The sequence below is a fragment of the Telmatherina bonti genome, assembly GCF_933228915.1.
Source record: "Telmatherina bonti genome assembly, chromosome: 13".
Classification (NCBI taxonomy): domain Eukaryota; kingdom Metazoa; phylum Chordata; class Actinopteri; order Atheriniformes; family Telmatherinidae; genus Telmatherina; species Telmatherina bonti.
The window spans coordinates 23,012,064-23,034,520 of NC_136611.1; the positions used below are offsets into that span (position 1 = coordinate 23,012,064).

Genomic DNA, 22,457 nt, shown 5'->3' on the forward strand with positions numbered 1-22,457 from the left:
TTTGGTAATGAGTTTAAAGACACTGAAGTTATGATCTTTGTGTTTCATCTCTAAAAATTCTAAATATAGTGTTTCTAAAGGTTTGTTGTGTAGTAAGGGGTAGTGTAGGGACACACACCCCTGAACCCCCACCTCTGAAGTCTTTGTTACTGACCATCTAATGCTATTCTGAAAGTTTGCAGCTGTTTGGGGGGTTGAGTTTGGTACAAATAAATGTATGTTTTAATTTAATATTAGTATATACAAAGTGAATATAATTTGCACTGAAAATCTGTGTTGGTGTCTTCCATCTATGCCAAAGAAAGAACTTTCCCTTTTCAGCCCCAGCCCTCCTAACCTCCTGACTACCTGTGGGTGGCATTTAATGCATCTTCTGCATCCTCAAAGATACTTCCTGGAAGAGAGGAGTTTTCAGAATGAATAGGATCCATCAGTCTCGATATTTAATCCACATGCTTTGAAATGCAGGAAAGCCTTTTACGCTTCTCCTTCATTGCTTCTCCTCTTTTACCCCTCTGTTTTCCTCCACCTTTTTATTTTCCCTTTTGCCCCAGTCTTTGCTCTGTGTGCTGGAGTGGTGCCCCTGCACAGGCGTGGCGTCCTGGGGAGAACCAGTAAAGCATTTATTACAGGCTTTGCAGTTCTGTATTATGCTGGCAAGCACAGAGCCACTCATGCTTGGCCTTTAACTTCCCTCTGAAGTTCAGCCATACATGAAAAGAGGGGGCTCTGGCCCGCTAATATATTCCCGATTTTATATTGTGTCAGAAAAAATGAGCAATACAGTGAAGACGAGTGAAAAAAGGGGAAAAGAAAGTTGCGTTTAGAAATGTATATGGTGTCTTTTGAGTTTCCTTTTTAACCCTCTTTTTCACTGGTTTGCTGATTAAATATCACGTGGTGGAACTGGGAATGCCCAGCGGAGCTTTTGAACCCAAGATCTGTGAAGAATCCTTTCTGAGGCTTTGTGCGTGACCTGCCTACCATAACTCTCAAGTAACAATATGGGATGAGTGGTCAAGAAGCAAGGATGCTTTCTCACCACTACATTTCTTCACTTACTGTTTCGATATTAACTTTGTAGGGCAGGGACACAAGTGGGGGAATAAAATCTCTTTGAAAGATGAAAAGATCGAGTCGAATTAACCCAACTCTCTAATTTTTTTTCTTTCCTCTCTTTTCCCGTTGAAAGATCCCCCCCCCCCCCCCCCTTTTCTCATCACTCTCCTTAAATCGCATCCTCATTGGTGGGTCGTAGTGTTTTTTTAGGTCAGGATTTTTTTTTTCATAATTTCTTTTTCATTTAATATGTTTGGGGATCTGTCAGTGGTATTTTATTGGTGTGTGTGTATCAAATGGACAGGGACAATGGGAAAGACACAAGGCACACCCTAATTTGGGATTTCTCTCTTCTCTTCCGCCTCTTTTCTCTTTTGGGTGTGTTTGTCCGTTGTGTGTGTCCTGGTCGAAGGAGAGACCCTCCTCCACAGAGCTTGCAAGAGGAACCAAATGGAAACGGTGCTTCAGATACTGGCGCTTCCTGGCACAGACATCAATGTTAAAGGTAAGACTTTCTCACGTTTCCCGTTTTTTTTCTGTAACCTCTGCTTGCCTCACCGTCATCGCGCTGCACTCCCGCTGTTTGCTCAAGGGTTTCAAAGGGATAATAACACTGGCAAAAAAAAAACTAAGGAGAGAAGAAATGGTAGTGCGTGCGTCATCATTGGAGTTAACCTTTAGTTAAAATGTAAAGGGTGTGTCTAGAAAGCATGGGGTGTGTTTAGGGTCTCTGATTTATAGATTTACGGCCACTTTGCGGAGTGAATTGAACACCTTTTGATATTTCAGCAGCTTTTCTTTTTTTTTTTTTTTACTACATTTAAGTCATATTTATTGACTTGCCCTACTTTTATGAAAATATACAATAGAAAAGGTTCCTCCGATTTTGTCATTGCCCTTTAATAGCGGCTTAAATTGGTTTTTCAGTGGAGGTTGATGACAAAAATGTGACTGAGTAGAAAACGAAACACTTGCTGCCATCACTTTGGAATTTTTTTCTAAAGATGAGGCCCATTTTAACTGAGATAAGAGCAGCGGAGACCTTTGTTCTGAGCAAAAATAAATGTACATTGTTCTTTTTATTGAATTTGATATTTTTCCCCCATGTTATTCCTTGGTACTTGTCTGTCATCCATTTTGGTCATGTAAAAAAGAGCTCTAATTGCAGTGTAAATGACAGAATGTTGGCATTAATACATAAACAATATACAATTCAAGACATTAAAATCTGAGTTTTTAGTTTTTAGCAGCTTCAGTTTAGTCATTTTAATGCTCTTTGTGTTTTAGAAAAAAAGAAGCAATGATGATGGCTTTTAAAAGTTTATAATGTGTTGCATGGTAATGTTTTTAGACATAATCTTATTTATACACTCTAATCCTAAAAAAAAATACTAGATTTATTTATTTTTGTTATTTGTAAGATTGTTTATATTTCAATTTTTGTGTGTGTGATTTGCTTGTCATGTAGACCATGCAGGTTGGACACCGCTGCATGAAGCGTGCAATCATGGCAGTTCTGAGTGTGTAAAAGCTTTGCTGCATCACCACCCCCCCCCTGCCCTCACAAACCAGGTGGGTGGGGTGAGTCCTCTGCATGACGCCCTGCTAAACGGTCACATGGATATTGCCAAAATGCTTCTGGAACATGCAGGTGGGTCTCTTTCTCTGATATTCACACAGAAACTCAGTGCTCTAAAGTGTATTAGGTAAGTGTTTATTATATGGTATATTTAACGGTAACTTTTCAAATGTGCACTTTATAGTTGCTAAGCAGTGTTAAACTTTTAGCAAGTGATGTTGATGTTGAAAGTGATGACTTAATTGAACAACAGTGTCGATTTTTGTATTTAACCTGACTTGGATCTGTATGTGGTGATTGATAGTCATTGAACCAATAATCTGCACTCAAACATTGGCTACAGATCTACATTCATGAATTCTTATTGCAAAAGTTTGCAGCAAATGGATGCCTTTAAATGTTTGCACCAAGATGGAGTCTTGATCTCTTTACCCCCCTCCCCTCAAAAAACAGAAATGGCATTAAGTGCATATTGGAATTTGTTTATTTTGATGTATTATAAAACAGTTTTACTTTAGTGATTGACCAGATTTTCTTTTAACATTGTTGTCATGGTTACTTGTTTTTATGCTGAAAGTATTGCAAAATCAGTGTTTAAACACATTTAACTTATGTGGCCAGGTCCCTAGAGAACCTAACTCTAGAAACTAGCCAATTAGCTAATGTTTAACTACAGTGTGACTTCTCTGGCAATTAAGCCAAGCTTTTTGCTGAATGTCACCAACAAACGAAACTGAAGCGTAACAACCGATTTAAGGTTGTCCTTAACTGTATTAGCAGGGAGTAGTTTCAAATTAAGGGGCCTCTCAGTGCAAAGAGTTTTGTGATGGGAATGCTTGTTGGAGTTTGAAGATACCACCCAAAAATTGCCTTTTGTACTGTATCTAACTTAGTGATTCTCAACTGTGCAGGTTGGACCCAAGATGGGGTCATAGAGCTTGTGACATCAATCATCATGATCAAATATGGCATGAAAAAGAAAAAAGCTGTTTAGACCTAAGTTTCTCGTGCATCTTGTTTAATTTGATCACAGGTGGCTAGTGCCAACCCTACATGTTAAAGTAACCGCTTGTTGTTACTGTCAGTTAACAATGTTCCACACATTACCTTCTGCATGGTACGCTGTCCTACATTCAGTTAGATGAGCAGCAAATGGATCATCAGCAATTCGACAGATGCTTCTGAAAAGAAAAAGAAAAATAAAAAAACTGTTTTTTATTTCTACGCAAATATGTTTCAGATCGACTTGAGTTATAGTAAAGTTATCTGGTTTTTGTGCAACCTTGAAACTCTCTTTTTTTCATGACACACTGACATTCATTATGCACATCCCTGGAGCTGTCATTGCCCTGCAGCATCCCAAGCCTGAGAGTCTGCACTTCTCATCTTTTATTTCCAGCCCTGGGCATCATGTTACAGCAGCGTTTTGCTTTATGGCACAGTGTCACATACAAGCAACTGGATTTCAACATTTTCCATTTTGAATGTGCACCATTACTGATTCAGCAAACAAATGCAAGTGGACTTTTCTTTTTAGAGGAACGGAGGATAAGACAGACAGCAGGTGACTGAGCAAGAAATAAAACATCCAACATCGGACTGAGTAAAGAGAAGAGATGAGATACAAGATGGATGCAGAATTAGCCTTCATCTGGGTACACTGCAGTGGTGTACCTTTAATGAACATTTTTGATAAAGACAATAATGCATCACCCACCATATGAGACAGGTGAAAAAACTAATAATGGATTGATGATGTTGCTGTCCTCTGTGTCTGTGCATATCTGCTCACTAGAGAACAAACAAACAGAAGCTTTAAACTCTGAAATTTTCATGCCAGACCAGCCTGAAAACCAGTCTGGAGAAAAGCCTGAAGGGCAGTTAAACAGATTCTCATAATAATCTGCAGCTTTTTTTTCTCTGTAATACATCTGTGGGCTCCACAGTTAGTTCTGCTGAGTTGCATTAAAACCCCAGTTTAAGGACCAGAAATATGCACGGCTCAACTCAAAACTTTCAGAGCAAGTGTATGGAAAGCCCACAGCACAGATCTGTAGCTCTGGAGCTGCCCTAGCAGGACATTTCTTCACTGTTGCTGCATTGGCTTACACAAAGGAAAACAGGCGCTTTTATGTGCATCAGACATAACATGATGATTGACTTACTGATTTTTTGCCATCTGTGGCAAACTAATGTTTCATCAATCTTTACAATTTCACTACACTGTCAGGCATCAGCTTAGATTCAGTGACCCTGCATGGTGGCATTTAAATGTTAAGTCTTTTTTTGCCGTCTAGGTTTTTTATCAGACCAAGAATCAGTTTTATATTGGCACTATTTACAGATGATGTAGCATAAAACCTTGAACAATCACTGCTTAGGGGAAAACTGTGTTCAATTTATGTTATTGTTGTAGTCTAACTAGGTTAGTACATCCTTCAGCCCTCTAAGGCCCAGCTCGAGTGGGTGGGAGCATGATTCACAGTGGTTGTTTGTCTATCTGTGTCCATCCTGCAATGGACTGATGACCTGTCCAGAGTGTAGCCTGCCTCTCATAGCTGCTGGGATGGACTCCAGCCCCCTACAACCCTGCATTGGAATAAGAAGGTATAGAAAATGGATGGCATTGTGAGAAATGTAGGATCTAGAGGCACTTGATTTTGTATTTCAGACTGAAACATTAGGTTTTTCTTCGAAAATCCACATTTCTGAAGGTTTCAAATCCAGTTTTGATAGGACTTGTGACGACTCAAAGATTTTCTTATTGGAGTACACCTCCATGTTTGATGTTGGACTGTTCAAAATTTCATTTGCAATCATCATTTTTGTTGATTACTTTCTCACAGGGCTTTAAGAAGAAGAAGAAGAAGCAGCAGGCACTTAGATCAGGTTTCTTACCATGTCTCTCTGTCTGCCCTCACTGCTTGTCTTCATAATCCACATGCAATCATGCCCTGCAGATTCCATCCAAACAGATTACAGCATCCCCTCATAAGATGTCGGTTAATGTCTTCTTGACAAGATTAGAAGAGTCAGGGTCGTCCGCTTACAAAACTCTCTCGCAGGTTGGTGTGTAAATGTGTCACAGCAGAAGTAGCTTGTGTGTCTGCGTGGTTGCACACCACATGCAGTCAGAGATCGGAAGGGTTGATGGTTGTCAGAGCTCAGGAGAGGGTGGTGCTGCTGGCTGTATGGTAGCAGGTGGCAGAGGAAGTGTGTCTGTGTGTATTTTTGGGTAGTGTGGGGAGGAGTGCGATTTGCCAACGATGAACAAGTCTCCCATGTAACATACCTCTGCCTCAGCACACTTCTCAGTTTGACTAATTATAGTTAATTTGATTCGACTTTCCCATTAACACATGTACATATTCTGTCCTCAAAAAATAAATTAGACTGGGATTGTTTAGTCCCGGAGAGGAAACAAGAGAGCGCTCTCTCTTTTTCTTTTTTTTTTTCCCCTCCCTTGCTCAATAACAGGAGAGAGCAAATTAAAAGAGGTCAGATGAAGCAGCTATCTGTATCTGTAAAATGAAAGGAGAAAGAGAGCAGCTGTGTGTGTGTGTGTGTGTGTGTGTGTGTGTGTGTTTGCACGCTTCGCAGACATCTGACCTACTGTCTAGGCCAGGTCTTGTTGCAACGACCAAACAGAACAGCAGCAATGAGAATTCTCTTAGTTTGAGGCACCTGCAGGCTTACACATTATCCTTCTTTTTCTCGCCTGCTTTCTACTGTGTGTTTGCTATTTCCTCGCACCTCGATGGCGGGTTGTCTGAAGGCTACAGCAGGGAGTTGGTGAGGAGGTGGTCCTCTTGACTCCAGGCTATACTTTCTCTCACGGTCTTTTCCATGATCTCCATTTGGTTGCCATGGACACCATCGATATGGCCAGGCTTTTTTTTTTTTTTTTTTTTTTCCTTTTACCCCTTTCCTGTCTTTTTTTTGTTTTTGTTTTTGTTTTGTTTTGTTTTTTTTAGATGTTTAAGTCCAGGCAGTTTAAAAGTGGAAAGTTGTAGCTTCGGGGGGCTAGTTACCCAAACTATGTTTATGTTGTTGTTCACTCTAGTTTCTGCTTTCAACTCAAGCCACACTTTTGTGCTTGTGGCTGCGTTTCTACGAGCAATGCATCAGACTGCCTTTTTAAATTTTGGCCAGGTAGACTTGCTGCACTGTCCCTTGATAGAAAACCAGGCTAGTAGGCCAGATGCATTTCCATTCCTCTGTCTCCTTATTTATTATACGCCTCTGTTTTTATTCTTATGAGGACCAGCTGCATTTCCTAAAACTATATTTTTCATCTGAGCACTCACCCTGTTGTCCTAGTTGTTTCCAGCAGACAGGCTGATCCAAACCGCCGAGGTTTTGGTAGGACAGAGAGGGCAACACTGGCACTGGCACACACACAAAGCCTTCAGTTGGGGTGATCTCACCCCATTGTGAGCCTGTCTGCTTGGAAGCCTGTACTCTGTATGCAAGTGTGCATGCATGCATTTTTAGGGGTGAATTGTATAGGGGTGGAATGGATAGAATCCCCCCACTACCTCAGTCCCTCCAGGCTTATAAAGCTGGCAATAAAAGGATGCCATGGCTGAGGGCAAGGCTGACTCTGCTCTGTTCGCCTCCTCCTCCTATTGCCCAAGGCTGCCCTACATGACCCCTTGTCTATGTGTTCGGCTTGTTTTTACTCCGAACCGAAGTGTTCTTGGCTATATACGTTGGCGCATGCATGCACAAATAATTTCCCGAACCTCAAGTCCTGCAGTGACAATATAGTGGCCTGCAATTATGCATCTGCCAGAGTGTGCTGTTGTTCTTGTGCCCTGTCCTTCCCTGGGTGATGGAAATGTTTGAGTTTTGCAGGGTGGCCGTGGCAGCCGGTACTCCTTATTAGAGTGGAAAATGACCTGGAGCCTTTAGCTATGCAGCTCAGACCTGGCACACAGAGGAGGCATGTCAGTTAGCGAAGAGGCTGAAGAATAAAGAAAAGAGCCTTTAAGCTGTCACCACCCGGCTCCGTGACAGTAATCGTTGATGTGCTATTCACCACGTAAATAAGCACAGTTAGTTGTAAGCCCACGTTGACTTATTTGGGGTTTTTGGGAGGAAACTATATTGGAGCTGAAAAAAACCGTGGAGGTTTGGATCTTTGTAACTTGTTTTCCTCAATAAGTTTTCTACTTATTCGTCTTGAGTTAAGGTCAGAGAGGCAGTTGCCACATGACTACTTCTTCAGTTTCTTTTTTATTTTTGTCTCCTTTTGTTCTCTGTATTTTCTGCATGTCTTAAATGCTCAGATAAACACGCACAGGCTTAATGCACCAAATCCTTTGGTCCCTACAGATCTTGATGTGAACAAGTGTTTGCGGAGCAGAAAGATGTCATTTGCTCAGTGGCACATGGAGCGCACAGTCTCATCAGACGTTGTCATGTATACACGCACACACACATAGAGGTTTAGACACACTTGGGCCTTTGCTTGTCAACACAGTAAAAGAGTAAAGAAAGTCCATCCTGCTCAGCTCTCACGTCCCTGTGGGTCCTGAACTGGCAGCTGTGAGGAGCTAAGCACTCACGCTATTAGAGGTGAAGCTGTGTTCAGAGCCCACGGCTTCACTTGGGTGCGTTGACGTTTCAACTGCAGGTTTCTCCAGGCTGTAGTTCAAGGACTTCCCTCACTGGGAATTTTTAACTCATCTTCTTTCTTCTTCCCCGCCCACATAAGCCCATGTAACCACACAGACTTTTTTTTTTGTGTTTTTCGGGCGGTTGCCAGGGATTAGGTCTGGAGCTCGATCCAATAGCCTCCCTAATTGCTCCTTACTCTTCTAATATGTGTGATTTCTGCAGATGAGGGGAGGATAAGAGAAGGATGATGATATTTAGATTTGTCACGTACAATGCTCAAACATTTGGTTTTACTTTTTCCTTTTTTGGCCCCTGTTTTTGAACAGCTATTTCTTATTGAACACACAGGCCACAATGGTAGTGAATTTCCATGACAGGGAAAGGGTACAGGCCAAGTAACACTTAGGAGTTTTAATGTATTTTGCTGTTTGTTTTCAACCCCAAGTTTGAGTTTTTTTATTGTTGTGTTCATTTCTAAGGAGTATGCGAACTTGTGAAATCGAAGTACTTGTAACCATCTGCAAACATATTCAAGTTTCAAAGTGTAATTAATTTCTTTTGTTATCACTGAGCCGATTTCGAAAAATAAAGTAGTCACGAGCCAGAATGAGCTTGATGTGTTGGTTTGAAGATCATTCTCTGTGCTCGCAGCCATGACCTTAAATCATCATGCTGCAGGAGAATAAATTCACAGTGCTCTTGTACCTATTTCTTCAACTCAATTAAAATGTTTGCCAACCATTCACGAAGGAATTTGGATGCTATATTGAAAAAAAAATAATGTTAGTGAAAGAAAAAAGCAAACGAGGAGTTTTTTTTTTACTCGAAGTTCATTAACAAGATGGCAACAATGAGGATGTCTGAACTCCAGTGGAGAGGGTCGTGTTGTCTAAATGGAGAGATTCAAAGCAGTTAAGTGTGTTTTTTAAAAAACTATTCTTCGAATGATGAGCTACAGACTGCACTCTATGTGAAGTGCTTTTATTGCCACAGTACTAGTGGAAGCCTCTTGCTCACCTCTGAATTGTTAAAGCTGCAGAAACATGTAGACAGTGGGAACTCGTATATATTTTATCAGTGTGACTATAATAAGTTTCAAGTCCTCAAAGTTTGAAATTTGTCAGAAGAATTGAATTAATTGGCTATTACACTCTTCTGTGAGAATTAAAAAAATAGCAAAACTATTAGATTGTAACTTTTTTTTTTGTTTTTATTAATTGTTACATCTTAAAAAGGCTTCAATTCTGTAATGAAAGAGAGATGTGGGGAGAAAAAGAGCAGAAAGAGTTCAGAAATACATTTTCATTTAATTTTTTTTGCCATTAAAAGTGTGTCCATGACAATATAAAAAAAAAACAAAAAAAAAAAAACATCCGTAATTCATTGGTTCAGTTTAAGGATTCATTCCTCTTTGTTTACAGTAACTCAAGATACTAATTCGGCGCTCAGTTGTATGTTTGCATATTCAACACCCCTTCCAGTACCATTACATGCAGCCCAAAATTGCCATTATACCACCTGCCTCGCCCCAACATTTCCAAAAATAAGTTTCTGGATTTCAAGGGTAAAGCTCCAACAATTATTGATCAGACAAAACTTTTTTTTTTTTTCATTTTTGTTTTAAATAAAGTTCACCTGCAGCAGAAAAAGTCTTCTGTTTAGAGTGATATCCATCTGGATGGCTTGAGATGAACTGGAGGATTGGTGCAAATGCAATATAATGTTCCCCAACCATTACACAAAATATACTGACTTAACTACAGCAACTGATGTAAGCCCCAAAGGCTATATTGTTTGTACTGAATATCACAGTAGAAAAGAAAAAGGGGGGGGAGATATCACTGAGCCTATAACTAAGGCAGAGAGGAATTTTCAGCATATTCTGCTGTTTGGTTGGTGTTTTTCTTCTGTTTTTTTTTTTCTTTTGAATCTGTTGCCTCTCTGCTGGCTGCTCTGGTGCTTCACTTGGTTGTTGTTTTTGCTGTGGTTTCTAGTCGCTAGCTAGCAGCTCCCTGTGGATATATGATGCCATGCCCCTGGCTGCAGTTCACACACTCACCCTGCCTCAATTTTTTTTTTTTTTTTTTTTTTTAATCCAGGCAGCAAGGGGGAAAGAGAGAAAGAGAGTGAGGATGTTTACCATGCTGTGGAACTGCCTGCTTCCCAGCTTGTCTGCCTCAGCCCCAGCCTCAGACCAGAGACACAGAGAAAGAGACATAGGGGGAGGGAGCACTGCATCTTTCTTTCCTTCACTCCCTCCCTCTTTTTGCGCCAATTTTTCCCTTCCTCCACTCTCGCTTTTATATTTCTTGTCTTCGCCTGCCCTCTAAAGGCCAAAGGGCTTTGCACTCTGTATGTAAATGTGTGTGTGTGTGTGTGTGTGTGTGTGTGTGTGTGTGAGCCAGACTGCATCTGGCTGGTGCATCAGGCAGTGGCTTCTGCTCACAATGTGAATTCCCTCCCTCTGCTGTACCTTCAGAGCTTAGGTCTTAGCGGGGTATTTTTTGCATTCATGCACATGTGCACACACACACGCGCACAAAGGATGGTGTAATTACCCTATGCTCTCATGTAATCCCCAAGGTGTTGTATTTATCTCCACTGCAGCATATCTGACATCCAGCGCCAAAACCTGGATTCACTTCAGTCACAGCCCCTGCTCAAAAAAACCCATGTTGAAGTCTCATAAGTGTGTGTGTGTTTGTGTGTGTGTGTGTGCGTGCGTGTATGTTTGTTACATAATCAAAAGTACATAATATTTCTGTCATCTGTTCAAACATGCAGCTGAACACTAAATTTGACCACTGACATATATGAAGGTGTGTTGAAACATCAGTATGGGCTTCATATCTACTGATGTTTGAGGGAGCACCTGCTGTTGTTTTTGTGTGGATTTAACATGCAAGTATTTATAAAAAGAGGACGAAAAGAAAAGTTGGGAAAAACGCAAAGACACAGTTGATGCTTAATGCGAGAAAGAGAAAAAGTAAGGCCAGGAAAATATGCAAATGTAACAAACTGCATACTGTGCACACCAGTAGTCAGTTAGCTTTCAGGCAGACAGATCTACAATCAAACACGTAGCCTTGCAGGCTTTCAGGCAAGCCGAGCCCAGGGCCGTGCTGCAGGGGCCCCCCTCCTCCACGCAACAGTGTCATCCCTCTGATTGGAACCTGTCTGTCAGCTGAGTTTGACATGATGACGGTAGGGAACACTGGAAAACGGTGCAGCTCGTTCTTGCATTTCTTTATCTTGTGGCGGTGATGTGCATTTTCTGTGGGGAGACAGAGCTGTTTTTGAGGCATGACAGACAGGAGGACATAAAACTCTGGAGCAAATTGACGCTATTCGATTTCTGAATTTTTAGTCATCACAGATTTTTTTTTTAGCAGGAAGTGGTGAACGGCTAATTGTTTTCTGTGACTTACTGAAGTGAAACAGGATTTCTGTTGTTCAACAGCTCAGCTGATTCAGAATTTGAATGTCGGATTGAAATTTCTGTACATCTTTAATAAGAGCTAATTTTGTGTTTCATGTATTTAGTTCAGCAATTTAAATGTTGCCTGTTTAAGAAGAGTTTTACTTTTTTCTTTGTTTTTAAAAAAGTAATAGATAAAAATACAAACTAACCCTTGTCCGGTTTAGACTGCATGTTTGCTTGCAGGGTAAAACTGGTTTTCTCAATGGCAAGCATAGTTTTATAAAGCTTTTCCAAAAGGGACTATGATGAATCTATTCTTCTGCACACATTGTGTTACTCGTTGCCACATGTCTGTATGAGGTTCTGTAGAAACTCAGACTTTCTTGAACTACTGCAGCTTCCCACAACATGACATGCACAGGTTGTTCAGCTTCACTCATTACAGCCACACCTACTGAGTGTGCATAATAGTGAAGAGGCTTGTCACAAAAACCTGGTGATTATGGCCTGCCGTGAACAGCCTCCCTCACAAATACCGCATCGCTCCATCTCACTCCCTTCCACCGTTCTCTCATGGCCACTTTGATCAAATCTGCGCTCTTACGTCCTTGACTGCTGCCCCTGATGCCTGACCCCTACGTTCAAAATGTCCCTGCTTATGTAAAAGTTTATGTAGATTAATGCCACAATTTATGCAGATTGAGTTTTTGCCACTCAGACTTGAAGCACTAAAAAGTAAAAGAGCGGCGACCTTCCACAAACAGCTGCATGAGCTCTCACCGATTATCTCGTAACTGCTACAAGCAGCGTTAATGCGGCACAAGACGGACGTGGAGAGCAATTTCTAAGTTCTTAACATTGCTTTTTAAAGATTTTTCTTGTTTCGAAATAGGGTCATTTTAATTGAGACTCTTTTTGGTCCAAAATTGCATCTTGGAAGCTTTGTAAGTGTGCTTTTTGTCATCATACAGCACACATACATAGAATTGTCCCTCCTTTAATACATCATGTTTCTGCAGCCCCACAGTGTCTGTCAAAAGGAAAAACAACTGCCAGCATTGGTATCAAGCAGCCTTTCAGCTGTCTGTGTCATGCAGAGCCTCCACAGAGCCGTAAACTCGCTCATAAGTGGCAGCAGCATTGCCAAGGTTGAACAGTCAAGTGCCATCAAGAGCAGTTTGCCATAGAAATGGGTCTATCTGAAAGCAAACAAAGGGCTCACTCTTGACTCGACCCGCTCCACGTAAGCTTAATGCGCGCAGGCCTGTCTGACACTGAAAAATGGATTTCAACCTGAACGGAGAGTAGAGAGACAAGACAGTAAATGTCACCATTATAACTTTGCTGGCTTTGTACAAGGAGAGACTGGAATAAAGTGTTACATTCAGTGACTGTCATGTTTGGTTTGATTGCAGTGAAACAGGGCTGAAAGGGAAAAGCCAAGGTTGGTGGTGATGTTGTGAATTCATAGAGTTGAAACTCCAAGGCTACTGATTTTTCACACATTCACAAATTATTTGAATGAATCTGTTTCTTTGCAATCATGCGCTCAGAAACCACCGTCTCCATGGAGCCCAAACTCACGACACAGCGGTTTTCTGACGCCACAGTTGGAGCCTATTGCGACTTGGCACCACGCGGTATCTTCCAGCGTCGCTGTTGACGGCGATGAGTTCACTTACAGCAGAGCATCGGAAAAGCGAAGCCTCCATCACTTCACTAACCGTCTGCGGCTTTTACACAAACACAAAGTGACCCGCCAGTCACAGAGCTAAGGCGAGGTGTCAGTTGAAGTTAGTGCTGAAGTGAGCTAATAGCCCAGTCTGGCACTAAGGGCCAGTGGGAAAACAGCTGTTCATTTAAACCATCCACTTCACACACTTTGGGTGAGAATTTCTCTCAGCATGTGTGTGTATTGTATAGTATATGCATTTGTGTGTTTGTACAATTTATTTCTTTTGACTGTGTCCTGCCATTGACCCGTGTCACGTTTCTTCCGCCTTATTTAATAATGATGCTGAATGTAACCTTTTGGCTGCGCATCAGTTTTGCCCGTGTTACGGCGTTAACACTGATTCCTCAGCTGGCTGTTGATATTATACTCCTTAACCTCAAGTCAACTTCTCGCTCACTTTTAAATATACAAATCTGATCATTTTCTGCTTTACTGTAGGTTGCTGAAATGCAAGTGGGTGTTACTTTCAAGATTTACGTTTTAAAGTTAGTTTTTTATTTTAAATTGATCAAATATACTAGATATTGCCACTAAACAATGGCACATCTGTAAATTTGTCTCCAGTCTATGTACAATCCCAACAATATCTGCCTCCATCAAAACAAATGTGTGAACTTTTACAACACATTATTAGATTCTGCTGCATTAAAAAAAAAGTCCTTATTCAGAAGTACCAGAAATCTTTGCACAATAACATCTGCTGTGTGTGGTTTCTTTGCAGGTCATTTCCTCTTTTTTTCACAAATTTTTGGTTGTGTGAATATAATTTTTTTTATTGCTGCAGTGTGGCTATGAAAATGGAGCATAGTGGCTTCAATTTGTGTTGCAAATGTCTGATAGATTTGATTTAAATGTGACGTGATGATGTGTGAAGTGATGCCCAACACCTCTGTCTCCACCAGGCTCAGTCCTACTCCGACAGACTGATGGAGAAGGACGGGTCCCACTGGATCTGATCTTCATGCCAGCTCAGAAGGAGGAGCTCCTCCACAGCGCAAAGATTGGAGATTCAGTGATGAGGAAGAAAGCGAATGATGTCTTGAACCTTCCCCTCCTGGAAGCTGGATCCTGTCTGCTGGGTCAGCTCATTTTCTCATACCAGCTGGAGAGGGGTCTGCCTGGCCTCACGCAGTCCTCCAACAAGCTCCACAACCCAGCCTACAAACTTGTAAGGGCCCTGGAGACACACTCCAAACTAAAAGTGACTTTGAACTGGACGGATCAGCGGGCAGTGAGGCTGGTTGAAGATGTAGAGATGCTGTTGGAGCTCAGTCGAGGGAGGCACCAGGAGCAGGTATCTCCAGCTGTGAAAAAATGCATAGGGGAGAATACACTGTTCCTGAAGGAGATGCTGGAGAAACTAAGGTTTTGTGGTGAAGCTCTACTTGCTGATTTGTGACAAAAGCTCATTTAACTTAAAGACACTCACATGCAAACTCTGCCACTGAATGTTAAAGACAACTGTCAGACCATTTTACAGTTCAACAAGGCTTTATTGTACAAGTTCATCTTATTCACCCCCTTTTGTTGTTTGCCTTCACTTTGACATTGAAGCCAGTTTGAAGTTATATCTGTGTCTTTTGAGAAAAGTACAGTTTTATACTGGAGTTTCTATGTACTTTTACATTATTTCAGCATGTTTTATATACAAATGAATGGAAAAGGACATTTGTATTTATTATTAAACAGTTTGTTTGTTTTGTTGTTTGTTTAATGAGAACTCTAAAATAGTGATGTTTACAGTGACCACCTCAAACTGAACTTTTCCTTTGCTTTTAGTGTGGTCTGTTAAGAAATTCTTTTTTTTTTTTTTTTTTTTTATACTTTCCAAACTGTTTTTTTCTTTTTTTGGACAAAAATAAAAGAAAAAAATCGATGATCACACTGTTTCAGAAAAATATTTTCTGCATAATAAATTCCAACAATTTTATTATTGGATGCATGAAAAAGTTTAGCTGTCATTCACTGAGTAGGTGATGAGCTGGTTTTCTATAAGCATAAAGAGTTTTTTTTAAAACATTTGATTTTTCACAGTTTATAATAAAGCAAAAAAGGACCAAGTGAAAAGATACTACTTAGTAATCCCCGTCTCATTAAGCACCAACTGTGACGGGAATTATGTTCTGTTTTTGCATTTTTCATGTAATTTCTACTAATCTTTTTAGTCCCAAACTATCTTACACGCGCAGGTCTGTTAAGGTCTCTCCACAGGTTTCAGATGACGTTTAGATTTTGGGACAGTGAGGGCCATGAGAAGTAAAGGTAGTAATTAAATGCTATGTTTTAGATCTTTTTCCTGTTTTTGAAGCTACAACTGGATGCCGAAGTTTGCTTCAAGAATTTGCTTGAATTTAATTAAATGTGTTTTTCCCTCTGGATGAAATGTACCTCGGACTGCTGGCTGCTACACAAAGCGTGATCAGTCCATCTTAGTGCTCAACAGTTGCCGATTTTTTTTTTATTTTTTATTTTTTTTTAATGCTGAATCTTATATTATATTCCTACACCAAACTGTGTTTAATCATTTTCTAACATTTCATGCCTTAAAGCAGGCTGGGTTGCACAACACAACCAGTGCACCACGGCGGCAGAACCTGCCAGGCAGCAGTTGTTTACTGCTGTTTTGTCCATGTATTATTTACATAGAAAAAAAACTGCTTGAAAAGATTTGCTGTTGTCTTCTTTTCCTGCTTTCTGTGAGTTGGGTATTTCAGTTTTAAGAGCGCTAGGCAGCTCCTTCAGTAGGTAGCTGATTGTTGATGGGACATGACAAGTGGGTTTGGTGTACTGGAATTTACATCATCCAGCCTTTCCAGCCATAGTGATTGAACACTATGGCCCTGTCATTTTTTTATGAGGCCAAACCTTTGCTAATTTCCACATTTTAAAACTGCAACTTTAAAAAAAAAAGTACAAATAATATATTAATGTTGCTTGAAAATGCTGTCAAATTTTTAAGCTGTACACATTATAGACCTTAGTTCATCTTGTTCTCATGTAACGATTCAGTCAAATTTTTTACCAGTGCCCAAAATCTTGGAGAGAAACTTGATGAACACATTTTCTCCTGAAACTAATTGCATTAATCACAGTCAGAAGCTAAAATTATTCAAATCCCAACCAAAATTTAGTAACAAGTGTTACCACCTACCTCTGCTTTGGCCTTTTTTTTTTTTTTTTTTTGTTAGAGTTGGAGTACAAGCCAGAGGAATGTGGCTGCTGCAGTGTCAAGAGGCTCTGACATATTGATAGCCTTTACATTCTAGTTGCTGGGTAAATAGACCAGTTCTCCAGTAATTCTAGTCTGAAATGGCAAGCCACCAATGTCCACTCTGTGTTTCAGTCAAACTGAAGAATGGGTCACTTCACAAAGCTGGACGTGAACAGAGATGTAGAGAGAGTGCAGTGTAATGGTGCAAAGGTGAGTAAAAAAATAACCTGAAATATTATATTACGTGCTGCTTTGAAGAAGAGATTGTTTGTGCAGAAAACAATTACAACCACTGAAGATGATAAAAATATTTAATCCTTTTTGGGGGGTTTTTTTCTCCCAAAATAAGCCACATACATCAGATGCATTTCATTACTAAAAATCAAGAGATATTTGTCATATTTTTTACCCCTCCTGACCCCAACCCTAACTCAGCTCTCACAGAATCCCTTTCTGAAAATGTCACTGGTCGGAAGAGGGCACAAGAAGATGTCACAGGCAGGCAACATTGCAGGCGGAGAAGACAGATCTGAAAAAATAATGCAGGCATACACCTACTTTACAATATGACCAGACCATCAACAGGCATACTGTATAAAATACAACCATAAATTAATCCGTAGTAGCTATGTACAGTATCCTTTTTAAAAAATAAATAGTCTCATTTCAACTGGGTGCAAATAAAAGTGCTTCTTTTCCTTACAGCTGTCAGTCTGTTACATTCTTATTTATTTTCTCTACATCGTGCAAAATGAAAACACTTTGGTTTGCGTTAAAACGGAGCCAAAAACCCAAATAAATAACCTAAAATAAGACATTATTTGGATGCAGTACCACACAACAGTCACCACAATTTGATGTAAAATGACTACACATAGCAGTAGACATACATATCAGGTATTCAAGCAGTACCTTCAGGCATCAATACACACACACAGAAAAAAAATTAAATAAACTAACACCTCACGAGTTAGAGTTGTTTGTTGAGGAGGCTTTAATCAGTTTGTGGCAATGCTCTTGGGACAGTCTGTTACTGTCTTTCAAGTGGATTCAAGAAAAAGGGGAGGGAAAAAAAAAGGAAAGAAAACAATAACAGTGGTACTCTGGAATGATAGATCTGAACATGTTGATATGTAGGCATGAGGAGGGAAGAAGTTAGCGACGGTAAAAGAGATGGTACAGAGACGGATGGATGAGGCAATAAAATGACAAAATGGCAGAAGAGCTCTGAGCAAAAAGAAGAGTGAGCAGGGGATTTAGAGTGTTAAAGACAGGCAGACAGGGGGAGGAAGGGGGGTGGAATGGAGGCAGGGATCAATAGGATGAGAGAAGACCTCCTCAAACGTAGCCTGTGCTGTGATCTTTCAAGAGATGCTCAGCAAGAAGCCCAAGAGACCGTCCCTTCAGACAGGGTCGCAACCCTGCTCGCTGACGAATGAGGGAACCGCAGAGAGCAAACGGAGGGAAGCATGACGGGAAGTGGAATCTGAAATAGCATAAAACACACATATACACACACAAACATTCCTTTATCCCTGACATCTCAGGCCTAAGTCCCCTTGGAGCCTCGTCTTGTCACACAATGACTCGCTGCTCATCTAGCATCTCAGCAAACTCGACACCAAATAACAGCTGGCGCTTCTGCTGCACCACACACACACACACACACACACACACATACTCTATGACTAAATCTAGGCATCAGTCTACAGCTGGAGGGAAGATACAATTGTAACACACACCAATGCTGAGAGAAGCAACATGTCTGACAGCGTAAACGCGTATATGCAAACACTCGTACTCTGTACATACACAGCTCACACATACAAGCCTCTGTCTCTGCAAAGGCTGATCAAAGTTGAGCTGTGGGCACAGGAGGTGGGGCAGATGGAGAGGGCGGCCAGCCTGGGGCGCAGTATCACAGAGAGCGTGTTTGTGTGTCAGCTTGTGTGTGTGCGCCTGAGAGGGAGAAAATGTTCCTGCTCAAATACGATGTTATGTTTTCATCTGCGAGCAAGTAGTTGGAGTACGAAGGATTTCTTAGAGGAGCTGTGTAGTCTCGTGAGACGAAGAGGCTGTTTGTGTCGGCATGCATTCACACACACACTCACACGTGTTTGTGTGGGTAAATGCTTTTTTTGTGTCGTTGCTAAGGCAAACACACGGAGAGATGAGAGGGATGGCGACCAGCCTTTTAAACCAGATTAGGGCTGTGGCTGCCTCAAGGCCTGCCTGGCTGACAACACTCTGCATAGACTGGGTGACATCTATATTAACACTTCAACAGCAGGCCCAGTCTTCTGCGCTTCCTCACAGGCAAAAGAGGGCTCTTTTACTGTTCACTTGCCTTTAAGAGGTTAAATATGGCTAAATCATGATGGCAGTGATGAGGGTTAACATGAATGCTCTTGTACTTAACAATGCTCCTACAGACAGGAATATATATTTAAAAGAAAAGAACAACTTTAGCGAATGTTTTAAAGCACAGAGATACTTCAACAAGCCCACAGCCTGTTGGACCAGACTTGTTTTTTTGTAGAGGAACATGTCTGGAGGCTACCTCCATAATTGCTAATCAACCTGGCTGGCTGAGTTAAGTGGAGACGATCCAAATAACTTCCAATGAAGATAACGGTATTACAATATCCAAGAGGGGATGAAAACAAAGGATACTTTAGTACAAAAACAATTAGAAAATAGAAACATTTTACCAAAAACATTTAATAAATACAGCTTAAGTTAAATAAATTCAAACCTGTGGTGCAGAATGTTAATATAAGGCCCGTTTTTTTTTGTTTTTTTTTTTATAAAGTTTGACAAAACCAAAAAATCCCCCCTGTCATAAAAATAATCTCGATTTCTTTTTGTGTGAAACTTGTGGCAAAGAAACAGAATTCTTTGAGCTGTTAAGAGTGCTAAAGAAATTAAACGAGCAGCAAATCGGATTGATATAAAACTAATTCTATCCATACCATAATAAAGAGCATGATGGTAGAATGGTAAGAATTTAAGGGGTCTTTTGGATTTGTCTTATAGAAAAAAAGGTCTCTTTAGGAATCTGTACTACACATAATGAGAAATTAAAAAAAAACAAAAAACAAAATTAGGTTTAAGAGCATAAAATGGAAAAACTGATAGAAAAAAAAAAAAGACATATGTAGGGATAGTTGAGTAGAGCTACTCAAGAGGAGTCTTCCTCTGCTCCTCGGTGTCCAGCAATAGACCAACATCAGAGAAGTGAAGAGGAGAGGAGTCGATGAGCGGACGCAGTGATCTACCCGGGGTTGTTTTTCTTCCTTTTATTTGGACTTGGATTGGGATCCAGTTTCAGCTCTCGGTACTGCACCTGTTAAAACACACACACACACACCACCCGGTCAGGTGGAAAGAGCAAAGGATGCTTGAATAGCACAGAGACCCTCCAGAGGCTCTGATCCAGCTGCGTGGAACAGTGGCCTCAGGGAAGGGATTACACACTGATTACACTGTGCATTCACAGATGCAGACACTCACATGCGCACACACAAAAAGCAGTGTGTGTACACTGTTCAAAGCTCCAAACAAACTCACGCTCACTTACAGACACAACGCAATGAGTTGCGTACACACATACTTCCACAGATGTGTAACAGTGGCCTAAGGGAAAGGATCACACAAACAAAGAACAGGGCAAGGGCTCATGGGAAAAGCTCAAAGAGACAAATACATCTCAGCATAGCAAGATGGTGAGAAGAGAAAGGGCAGAAAGATGGGAGAGAGACAGTATAAAAAAATGTGCACTGTTACCCTTTAGGAATTCAGAAAAGCTATTACGCTATCAACACATTACTGATTACACAAAGAAGAAAACGTGGCCTTTATCTTTCCGTTTCCACTCAGCCTGTCGGAGCTGCTGTCACAGAACAGCAAAACTCTCCACCTTCAAGCTGACGCCGGACATGACCTCTGTCTGAGGAGGCTTCTGAATCTTCAGTTTTCTACTTACATTTCTGCTCAGAGGTTTAGACAAACCAAACAAATGTCAGAATTCCCTTTTTTCCTTTAGGAAAAGTTGTTAAACATATTTGAAAGACTAAAAAAGATAGTTCATGCATTGTACTTGATTGATTTGGGTTTTCCAATATGAGCTGATGGTCAAATTCATAAGTACAGTGTCAAAAAAGGAAATTCACTAACATCCTGTTAGTGGTCATGATTGACTGTGGCTGGGAACTTCTCCATGCTGACATGGGTTTATTTGACACTCATGGATAAACTGACACAGTAAAATGCAAACAGTTCAGTTTAGACCAGAGTGAAATTACTTCAAACTATTTCTTGTCAGCTACACATCCCAAAATACTCAGTTCTAATGTATGAATAGAAATATAAATTACTCACTGTGTTAATTAGAGTCTGACAAAAAAAAAAAAAAAAAAAAAAAAAAGTTTTTAGCCCTGGCTTAGAGGGAAATGTTTGAGATCAAACCAAGATCCAGAGAGGCACAGATCTGCCACAAACCTAAGGTTGGTAAAATATCAGTGTCAAAATTAGCGTAAAGAAATCAGATAAAAGTTTAACAGAGTTGTGTCATGTTAAAACTTCTGAACTGAACACTATGCCCTGTTCTGAACAGCATCATCATGTTGTCTTTTATATCAGCTTAGGGTAACTTAAAGATGCACGGAACAGAGAGCCAAGGTAAAAGCTTTTAAGAGTTAAAAATATTTCATTTTGCTCAATGTTCAAGAACAGCTGGAAGTGCCAAGATATTTCAATGTCACTTCAATTCAAGACATAACATCACACTGTGTTCACACTGTTTAGGGGTTCTAATGAAAAAAAAAGTCTCTACCAAGAGAATTTTTATGTCATGTTGGTCTGACTGGGCTTCATGGTGGCATTTTAACTAATAAAACATTCCTAATATAAGCATCAGCTGGCTTAAATCCAGGGACTAGATGTGTATCTACATGCACAATGGATTCTGATGAGTCAGCCATTGTGGTGTCCGAGGGGACCAAGCTAGAGTATAAGTTAGTCATAATGTAGACTGGTGCCAACGCAACCACCTGTGCTTAATCACCAGTAAGACCAATGAGATGGTGATTGACTTCCGGAGAAGGACACCACCTCGCACACTGGTGAACATCCAGGGGAAAGACTTTGACCTGGTGGAAAGTTTTAAGTATCTGGGTGTTCTCCTCAACAATAAACTTGACTGGTCACACCACACAGGTGCCGTGTACAAGAAAGGCAAGAGTCCCTCCACCTTTTGCGGAGACCGAGGTCCTTTTCAGTGTGCAGGCCGATGTTAAGGACATTCTATGACTGTGGTAGCCTCTGCTGTCCTCTACGCTGTTGTCTAGTGGGGAGTGAGCAGCACCGACCACGATAGGAAGAGACTTAACAAGTTGGTCAGAAGGCAGACAGACATCCTCAGTGTAGGATGGAGCGCTACAGCAGGTCCTTCATTCCCACTGCTCTCAGACTGTACAACTCATCTGTACAATCATAATACTATGTATTATTTATTTATATTTCACTGTGCAATACCTCCGTCATCACTTCCTAAATCACTATACTTTTTTCATATTCCACCATCACAATGTGAATATATATATAGCTTGTAAGGCTGTTTTATTTTTTATTTTATTCATACTTTAATTTTTATGTATGTGTATATTTGTGTGTTATATTTATATTTGTTGCAATGCATGTTCATTTTTTTCTGTTGCTTCCTACACTTTATTCCATACTAAAAGCTGCTTTAAAAAGCGATGTTCTTCACAGTGAGATTAAATAAAGTCTAACTCCAAGTCTTTATTCCTAACTGCTTAGTTTCCCACTG

At 40.6% G+C, this 22,457-nt stretch overlaps 2 protein-coding genes across 2 annotated transcripts in view; one reads left to right on the top strand and one right to left on the bottom strand.

Moving 5' to 3' along the window:
* The window catches only part of slf1 (SMC5-SMC6 complex localization factor 1), a gene marked incomplete at its 5' end in the record, with an annotated part of 29,886 nt that extends 14,840 nt beyond the window's left edge, over positions 1–15,046 (top strand). The window contains 3 exons of the mRNA XM_079251159.1: positions 1,472–1,564; positions 2,528–2,710; positions 14,319–15,046. Coding sequence (XP_079107285.1) covers positions 1,472–1,564; positions 2,528–2,710; positions 14,319–14,815 — 773 coding nt within the window. The 3' untranslated portion in view covers positions 14,816–15,046. The remainder of the gene's footprint in view (positions 1–1,471; positions 1,565–2,527; positions 2,711–14,318) is intronic.
* Positions 15,047–17,093: 2,047 nt separating this feature from the next.
* The window catches only part of LOC306764706 (multiple C2 and transmembrane domain-containing protein 1-like), a 144,324-nt gene continuing 138,960 nt past the window's right edge, over positions 17,094–22,457 (bottom strand). Inside the window, exon 22 of the mRNA XM_079251921.1 lies at positions 17,094–19,973. Within this exon, the coding sequence (XP_079108047.1) occupies positions 19,902–19,973 (72 nt within the window). The 3' untranslated portion in view covers positions 17,094–19,901. The remainder of the gene's footprint in view (positions 19,974–22,457) is intronic.